The 9,230-nt window shown below is 42.1% G+C and overlaps 1 protein-coding gene and 1 long non-coding RNA gene across 4 annotated transcripts; one reads left to right on the top strand and one right to left on the bottom strand.

Annotated features, from left to right (window-relative positions):
- Positions 1-3,844: 3,844 nt before the first annotated feature.
- Positions 3,845-4,702, bottom strand: LOC124185877. The gene is made up of 3 exons (XR_006871489.1): positions 4,572-4,702; positions 4,042-4,475; positions 3,845-3,968 (listed from the first exon to the last, which is right to left on the bottom strand). It is a non-coding gene; the product is annotated as an uncharacterized LOC124185877 (long non-coding RNA).
- A 32-nt stretch (positions 4,703-4,734) lies between these two features.
- Positions 4,735-8,864, top strand: LOC124185874 (serine protease snake-like). 3 transcript variants are annotated; one of them, XM_046577093.1, is made up of 6 exons: positions 6,978-7,114; positions 7,206-7,360; positions 7,511-7,617; positions 7,813-8,066; positions 8,300-8,469; positions 8,536-8,864. In XM_046577093.1, exons 1-6 carry the CDS (start codon positions 7,021-7,023, stop codon positions 8,701-8,703), a joined length of 948 nt encoding a protein of 315 aa, XP_046433049.1. In that variant the 5' UTR covers positions 6,978-7,020; the 3' UTR covers positions 8,704-8,864. The 3 variants fall into 3 exon arrangements, with proteins under 3 accessions (XP_046433050.1, XP_046433049.1, XP_046433048.1); XM_046577092.1 differs by having other exon boundaries at positions 8,300-8,864; XM_046577094.1 differs by lacking the exons at positions 6,978-7,114; positions 7,206-7,360 and adding an exon at positions 4,735-4,838 and having other exon boundaries at positions 8,300-8,864.
- Positions 8,865-9,230: the final 366 nt, after the last annotated feature.

Below are 9,230 nucleotides of genomic sequence, written 5' to 3' on the forward strand. Positions count from 1 at the left end.
GTTCGTCACGCTTTTCATTTGACCACAAAGGTGATGTAACATTAATTGACATCGTCCTTGGGGATTATCGGTTTAATTTCTTTCATCTTGTACGTTATCTTAAGTATGTTAATCTGTACTGAGAAAGTACAAAATTAATGTATATATTGTTTGCTTTAGGTTATTTCAAGCATGTAAATCTATACCCAGATTGTATAAACAACGAATGTGCAATCGGTGTTGTATGCTGACTAATTAATTTCTAATGAAACTATTGAAAACGCAATATTAAGATACATGATTCCTACTTGTCAAACGTAATAAATATATACGTCTCATACGTGATAGAGAAGTACTCGGTATTCAATTGCAAATTAGACAAGTCTGCGGAATTGACATTCACCCATTCGGAGAGCACATTCTTTTTATTCTTTCGAGCGTAAATTTTCTTTTGATGCGGATAGTTCAAATTACGTGACACGTGAAATCGGCTTTATTCATCTCGGAGGTATTTTCATCCTTCAACAAGAATAATCTCGATTTATCCTCCCACGAACTACGTAGCATACTTTAGTATGTTCACGCGAAGGAAATTAAGTTGCGCGTCTACGACATTGGAAGATGTAAATACAGTTGTGTTTCACCTAAAGTTTTTTTCCGAATGTGTTTAGAAAAACATGCCTGATATGTGTATCAAATAACGTTTCACGTTTACGATATCCCAACGATTCAAAACAGACGTATAACGATTTGGTGTTATCACGTTGAATGTACACCCCAATAATTGGACCGCTTAGCTTGGTTCACATATTACTCAGATTCTGTTGAAATAACGCACGTTACCAATTTCAAGTGCCACTGTGCGTGACATCTGTCTCCAGTGCTGCAGAGTTTCTGTTATTTATTTATTTTTTTGCTTTCACCAACGAAGATAATTCGGAATTTATACCAAGAGATGGAAGCATCGTTTCCAAAGCGTGTGTGAAATGCCAGCAGGTTGCATCTCGCTTCGTGAATAACATCACATTTGGTTTCCACGCACGACGGTATCGTGCCAGCAACAACGCTCCAACGATACAAATTCACAGCTTGAATAATTCATTACTGAAAAATCAAGTTTATACGGATTCTTAATTGTTTAGTCGCGATACGATGTTTCGCACGGCAGCTGCACATCATTGCGAAAATTAGCCGCTTTGTGAAAATTTTTCGCTTTCATCTCAGAAACGAATAGAGACAATTTGAACCAATGCACCTTGTGAACTTCCCCAAAAATCTTCTGTATCGTATCCGAAATCTGACGCATCGCAATTTCTCCGATACATCTCGTATCTCGTGTTCCCAGAAAAATGAAGAGGAAAAGAAGCGAACTGGTCTCATCGTCAGAAATAATCGCGGTATCGTTCAACGTTTCCTCTAACTCCAGTTTTCCACAGAAACTGTTGTCCTTAGAGACGAATTTTTTTAAATTTTTCTATTTTTTTTTCTCAACGTTTCGTGCAGCAGTCGGTCGTGCAGATTTGATGTCTCAATCAGTGGGTTGAAGGGGTAAGGATCGTTTCTACAAGTTCGTTTCTACAAGCGAATGCATGAGAAACAAATTTGTAGGGTCGCCAATTGTAGAAACGAACCTTTCGAAGCGAACTTGTAAGGTCGCCATTGCACTTGTAGAAACGCACCTATAGACATCGACACTTGTAAACACGATACCCTCTCGCAATCGGCTAAAGTTGTTTTCGTCCGGATTTGAACCTAGATAACGATATTCGATTCGTAGGGCCGACGCTCCGCCCCTTGTCGCAAAATCGAACGCTTACTGCGAGTCTGCGAAATTTCCTCGTCAGTCTGAGTGAAACTTCGGAACGAGTCGGTCGACGACGTTCAATTTTCCTACATTTTCTGGATGTTTCGTTGCTATAGTGAGGTGCAACGTGTGCAATGTTCTGCAGTGAATGTGATCGAACAATTTCAAGTTCACAGCGACTTTTTCACTCTTGAAAAAAAGTGACCGGAATTTCATATCGTGTATTTTGAAGACACAAGTGACGGTACTGTAATAATTATGAAACGTGCACGTATTTATCACATATTATAACATTCATTAAATTATTTTTCGTTGCATTATGACCGTCCTTTAACAAGTCAAGTCGATCCTAGTTTCCGATTTATTCTTTTTCTCAAACGATCGACTCTATCCATGGAACGTGGTGATAAACGCGAGTGAAAATACGGGCACCGACAAGTTCTAAGCTCGTGACTCCGATGACGTCGTACGTGCAGTAATACTTTACTCCGCTGTACTTTACGGAGTTGCAGTTTACACACCTGGTAAGGACCACTTTCAACTCTTCCGGCGCATATTATCCACTCTCGAATTCTCCAATTGGGTGCACTGAGTTTGGCGTATTCCAATGAGAAACTGGAGTGACAAGCTGCCCGATCGTAAGTAGTCACCACTTAGCTGGTATCGTACCCAGATCACTTTTTTTTTTTTTTTTTTTTTTCTTTTTTTCACTGTCGACTTCTAAAAAAACAGCTGCAGAGACAATATCTGTATGCTTTACACACAGTTTCAATAACCAATAATTAGGAAATTTGAGCCCAGCCCTTTTCCTGCTGCCCTTGAAAAAATAGCGCTTCAAAAACGGTTCTGTTTTATACTATCGGGGAAAAAAATGCGATATCACATCGAAACTATTAGATAAGCTTATAACCGTCGAATTTCTTTCAGTTGGAATTTGATCGTAGAATTACCACAGTATCGTCTTTACAGTATTGTTATTTTTTTTTTTTTGTTCGTTTGTTTTTTTTTTGATTCCCGCGGCTAACGCAGTTATTTGTAAGTTGTCCCAATAAAATTCTGACTAGTGCTTGCCTTCAATAACGCGAAGTTGCTGTTCTTTGTTCAGTCAAAGCGATTACGCACGATGAAATAAAATTTTCTGGTGTAAGTTACTTTGATCTGTAAGCTGAAAAGCTCAGTATCTTTTGCTCACGAGTAATTTTCCTCTGCGTTTTCTAGTATTTTTTTTTTTTTTTTATTGATTTTTTTTTTTCTGACCTGCGAGTAGCAAATTTAATCTTGAAATTTATTGACCATTTACATTGTGTTCAGACTCTTTTGTTCCAATTTTCTGTGTGAATAGCATACAGAACGAGGGGCTGATCGCTTGTGAAATCGTTTGTACTCTAATCGTCGTGCGATTTTCATAAGCGGTATCGCAAAGAGATTTTATATTCGCCATTAAATTTACACGTAAGAAATCCAATTCTGACACTCGGTGGGAAATGATAATTTTTCCATACAAGGGACAGAACTCTGTACGGTACCATTTGGCAACTTGTGTGTTTTCTTTGGATCGGCGCGTCGGAGAAAATTTTTAATCTCACGATATTTGAGGTATTCAAGATTGCGTACAACGTCGTTGTTCGCCTTTTCGAAAAATGCCCAGCATCTTCGACTGAGCCACAGTAAAATGTTCAACAACATCCGTGAAATACATAAAATACATTAAAATTATTCACTTGAACCGAGCTCGATGTGCCTGTCTGTCGGGAAAATAAAGTTATCAAAAATCGCAACTTTTTCGTGTGGAGAAATTTTCTCTCTCTCTCTCTCTCTCGTTTTTTTTTTTTTTTTTTTTGTCTTTATATTTACTATTTATATATTGAACATTTCCATGTGCCAGGTTTTAACCCCTATAAAAATAGTGTTTATTCATCTTACTTAATACTTTTTTTTTTTTTTTTTTTTTTTTTTTTTTTTTTTTTTTTTTTTTTTTTTTGTATAATTCTCCATTGAAATTCTTGCAAGTCTATCAAGATTAGAACCGGACACGAGGCGAAGAAGCGCGATGTCGTGGTACGAAGAAGAAGGCTTGTATCGAAAGTATCTGATCCGCTCGACGATGCGACGATCCTCCGGTTCCGCCCCGTCGTCGCAACGCTGGAGGTTCGAATCGCCAACGCGGACCCATTTCGCAGGGTCCCTAGGAATTGAACAGGCATCTGGTAAGGTGTAAAGGTAAAGAACAATACCAAGGACCAGCAAAATGTGCAAACCAGTGTCGATGATGGACTTCCAAGTGATTCAACAGCGATTCGCGATAACTTTGTTACAGCGCGTCGACTACGTTTGCGGTTTGATTGACCAGCAACTTTTCTTGCATGATTTTATTCGCAGTCCTGCAGTGAAATCCCAGAACAACAATGCTGTGGCAAGGCTTACCAATACGATGAAACGATGCAGTGGGCTGCCGTCAGGGCGAAGTTCTCGGATATCAGAGCGCCGCTGTGGTACCAGCCGACTTCACCGGTTGGCAAATCGTAGCCAACCGCTGCCATGTGGGGAAACTCCATACGCTCGGCCCTTGTTCCTCCCAGAACGAACTTCTGGGACCTGAACGCGTACTGGGAAACGTTGAATTTCCGTTCTGTGCCTGAGGTAATCACTGGCGAGCTGTGGACGTAAACGTACCCAGCCTATTCAGCGCATTCTGTAAAAGTAAATGAAATTCAATGTGTGAACCAATGGCACAGCTGTAATTCACGCTCGCAAAATTCGAGATAATTTTCAGGCGCAGGAGACTCACTCTATCTTGCTATTGCACCTGGTTCATCGTCGATCGTGTTTCGGATTACTCGTGGACCCGAAGTTGGACAGCAAACGATTAGCTCATAACCGGCATATCCGCAGAGCGAATCGGGTTCGTTGCCGTTCTCCAATTCCTGGAACACGACCTGGCAGTTCTTCAATAAAGCGCAAATCCCGGCCTCACCATTCGTCGACTTGCATGTCTCGCCTGAAACATTGTCCAGAGTAAGGAACTTTTATCCGAATCGCTTCCACTATGAATGAGGTAAGGTTTCGTAGGATATGGTCAAACTTTGTTTATTCAATACAACGTTTCGGCCGGGCCCGGATGGCCATCATCAGGATAAAAGGGGGGGATGACAAACTTGGAATAAATGTTATGCATTCGCCATGATGCTGCAGGACTTCTAGCCAACCCAAATTTTTCCAATCGCAGCCAAGAGAACCTGGCGTTGGCTTCCGTTATGACGAAGTCAGCGTCAGGAGAACGAGGAAAGACCTGCCAAATGGAAATAAAACCGAACGTGTGTTACGAGATTTCGGATTCATAGTTCGAGGCATCAGGCACTGAGATGCCACACTGCTCTGAGGTCAATAGTACATCACTAGTATCGTATCGATAGTAGTGATGCTGCAAGGTTTCTAACACACCGAAATTTTTCTAAGTCCCCGGAGGAGAAAAAAAAAAATGTTCGTTTAAAAAATTATTCAGACTCTTAGTCCATGCAAGGTCCGAGCGACTGCCCGCAGCTTCGGTGAGCTTCAAACATCAAGCGCAACGCAGGTACTCGTTACGAAGTAAAACATGTTCGGTATTAGCAAAATAAATCGAGGTTTATTAATAAGGCACTTTTATTCAAAATAATTGTAGTGGTCGAACTTTGCGCACTCGTATCGTGATGTACTATTGACCTCAGAGCAGTGTGGCGTCTCAGTGCTTGATGCCTGGAACTATGAATCCGAAATCTCGTAACAGACGTTCGGTTTTATTTCCATTCGACAGGTCTTTCCTCGTTGTCCTGACGCTGACTTCGTCATAACGGAAGCCAACGCCAGGTTCTCTTGGCTGGGGTGTCTGCCTCGCGATTCTCATTCGCATAGCTTCGCCCGCTTTCCGCGTCCCAAATCGCTGGTAAGGATGTAAAGCCTCGTCGAGTACGTCATCTTCCTCGTACACATCGATCGGAACCAACAACGTTTCACTCCAACTTATCACTGCGGCACCGATTCGCCTGTGGTCCAACATAACGAAGGATTTGTGTGGGGCTTGGTGAACCGCAATCACCGAATCTCCTTGCCAGCCTTTCTCGCTCATAGAGGCGGCCAAGTCTCCGATGTAAACGCGGTCCCGTGTGAAGTCGCCCATGTTGCTTTGGGAGAATCTGATTTTCCCAGACCAGATGAGCCAGCGTACATCGTCTACAGCTATCACGTGCGTTCGCATCGTATTGAGATATTTCTTATATTTCCCTTACTTATCATCATAAGTGGATCTCTGATCTCCGAAAGCTTCGTCTTGACTGCTGCCCACTGCTTGGAATCCCGCAACGCGTAAGCGCGAATCAAACTTTTCCTTACCATCGATTACCAGCGAGGAAGATGACGTACTCGACGAGGCTTTACATCCTTACCAGCGATTTGGGACGCGGAAAGCGGGCGAAGCTATGCGAATGAGAATCGCGAGGCAGACACCCCAGCCAAGAGAACCTGGCGTTGGCTTCCGTTATGACGAAGTCAGCGTCAGGACAACGAGGAAAGACCTGTCGAATGGAAATAAAACCGAACGTCTGTTACGAGATTTCGGATTCATAGTTCCAGGCATCAAGCACTGAGACGCCACACTGCTCTGAGGTCAATAGTACATCACGATACGAGTGCGCAAAGTTCGACCACTACAATTATTTTGAATAAAAGTGCCTTATTAATAAACCTCGATTTATTTTGCTAATACCGAACATGTTTTACTTCGTAACGAGTACCTGCGTTGCGCTTGATGTTTGAAGCTCACCGAAGCTTCGACCACTACAATTATTTTGAATAAAAGTGCCTTATTAATAAACCTCGATTTATTTTGCTAATACCGAACATGTTTTACTTCGTAACGAGTACCTGCGTTGCGCTTGATGTTTGAAGCTCACCGAAGCTGCGGGCAGTCGCTCGGACCTTGCATGGATTAAGAGTCTGAATAATTTTTTAAACCAACATTTTTTTTTTTTTCTCCTTCGGGGACTTAGAAAAATTTCGGTGTGCTAGAAACCTTGCGGCATCACTACTACATGCGTACCTGCACCAAGTGCGGATTATTATACGCTGTACAGCGACCGCTGATAAAAGTTTACAAGCGCAGTTGACGTAATCGCGTTCGGGATTTATCACACTTTGACGAATCGGTTCGCCTCTACGTATAACCGAACTCGCAGAACTAGTCGGAATCATTTCGTTTCAAGATGCGCTTATTCTTAAAGAGAACCGCTTTTCTCATACCGCTTCTCGTCGTACGATACAGTCAAGTTTTCGGAGCCGGTGATAAGAGTCGGGAGAGTGAGTTGACGGTTTTTAAACAAGTTTACAGAAATTATTATGGAATTTTCGATTACTCCTTACGTTCTACGGTTATACTTTGTCTCTACAGAATGTAAGGAATACGCAAGTTTTGTCTACGCAGATGAAGAAGTTCCAGTTCTGCGAATAAATGCCGGTAAAAGTTCGGTTTCGCGTTGCGGTATCGTCGAGGTTCCGCTTATCATAGGTGGATCAAAAGCTGTTAGAAAAGAATTTCCACACATGGTTTGTAACGACAGGTTTCTTCACAGGTATATCGGATAAGTGGGGATGAAAAATCGAATTATCGCGATCTGAAAGCAAAAAAAAAAAAAAAAAATAAAATATTAGGCACTCGAATCATTTTAAAATAACCCTATCGCACGTCGTTTACAGGCGCTGATCGGTTTCGGTAATTCCACCATCTCGTGGCAGTGCGGAGGATCTCTGATCTCCGAAAGCTTCGTCTTGACTGCTGCCCACTGCTTGGAATCTCGCAACGCGTAAGCGTGAATCAAACTTGACAATGATTTATCGTTTAATAATAATCAGTATATACGGTTTGAATTCGTGCGTTCTGATTTTCCGGTTCGTCTCGGACGAGGAACCGAAACTCATGAGGACGAATCGCTTCTCTCGGTTACTCTTTTGCGCGTGCGATTAATCGACGATTCATAAAATGATCGGATTGATTTCAGAGGACCGGCTACGAAGGTGAGAGCCGGATTAACGAATCAGAAAAATCCGGAGGACGGGATGCAGGAGAGAAACATCGCGGAAAGGATCAAGCATCCGAAATATCAGCTGCCTGCCCGCTACCACGACGTAGGTTTGATCAAAGTCAATGAGCCGTTTGACCTGAACTCTGAAATTCGTCCGGCTTGTCTTCACACGGAGAACGATATTCCCGGCACAAAAGGAATAGCAACTGGCTTCGGAAAGCAAGCTTTCGGTATTTCAGTGTTAAATCAAATAAAAAGTAATAAAATTGCGGTAAATCCTTTGCCAGGTTTCGAACAGCCGTCGTTTCTTGTACCTCGGTGTCAAGTCTGCAGAATCGGCGATCCGGTTGTCCAGGAAACTCGTTTCGACCGCTTCTGCGTGCTTAAATCGAAGGACCTCTTAAATGTGCATGACGATTGCGGTGAAATCGACTAATTGAACCGCCGATCTCTCTTGTTTCAGAGCGCGAAAATGGCAGCGACGATCTCATGAAGGTGCAGCTGACTTACGTGCCGGAAAACGATTGCAGGAAAACTTTCAAGGTGGATATTGGCGGAAGACAACTGCCCGATGGTCTGATACCGAGCTTAATCTGCGCCGGTGAATTGGGCGGTGGCAAAGACACCTGTCAGGTGATTGGAGGATTCGAAATGAAATCGTTTTCCGCGTTTCCTTATCGACTTCCGATATCTTTACAGGGTGACAGCGGCGGGCCCCTTCAAAGGGTCCTAAACGATCCCTATTGCATGTACAGCATTGTGGGTGTAACAAGTTTCGGAAAATTTTGTGGGTTCAAAAATTCACCAGCCATATACAGCAGAGTTGGTTCCTACATCGACTGGATCGAAAGCAACGTTTGGCCTTGAATAAGTCCGACTTTTTATTGTTATTCTCACTCTTTAATTATTTATAATTTTGGTTTTCTTCGAAATTTTCAACCTCGAAGAGAAGACAAAAAGAAATAGCAGTAAATCTTGTTTTTCGGAGATTTCTTTTGCTCGTCAAATATATTTGACTGTTTTTCTTTCTTTTTTTTTTTCTCTCATTATTATTATTTACAATAAAGCGATTACCTCTGGCAATGAACCTACGTTAATTATCGTCGGTTGAGAAAAATCTATATTATCGATTTACTAATAAAAAATATTAATCGCAGTCTGTTCCAAAAGATGGAGACTGTTTTCACAGCGGCGGTTAGGAGCAATGCAATTATCGATGAACTTGCGGATGAATACCTTTCATTTACTCCCGCCAACTGTTGGCTACACAGCTTAAATAATATCCCAACTGTTTCGCAGATGGCAGCATCGGGCTGAGAATAAGTTTATCTCACCAACAACTAATCGCGAGTAAAATCCCTTCCTGAGAATGGAAATTCGTTTTTGTCGTTTAA

This window comes from Neodiprion fabricii, chromosome 6, assembly GCF_021155785.1.
Source record: "Neodiprion fabricii isolate iyNeoFabr1 chromosome 6, iyNeoFabr1.1, whole genome shotgun sequence".
NCBI lineage: Eukaryota > Metazoa > Arthropoda > Insecta > Hymenoptera > Diprionidae > Neodiprion > Neodiprion fabricii.

Excerpts from the sequence above, each read along its gene's own strand:
- LOC124185874 (XM_046577092.1), top strand. The coding sequence starts at position 7,021 with ATGCGCTTATTCTTAAAGAGAACCGCTTTTCTCATACCGCTTCTCGTC. Across the intron at positions 7,115-7,205 it reads CGGTGATAAGAGTCGGGAGA|AATGTAAGGAATACGCAAGT; the intron begins GTGAGTTGACGG and ends TTGTCTCTACAG. Across the intron at positions 7,618-7,812 it reads TGCTTGGAATCTCGCAACGC|AGGACCGGCTACGAAGGTGA; the intron begins GTAAGCGTGAAT and ends GATTGATTTCAG.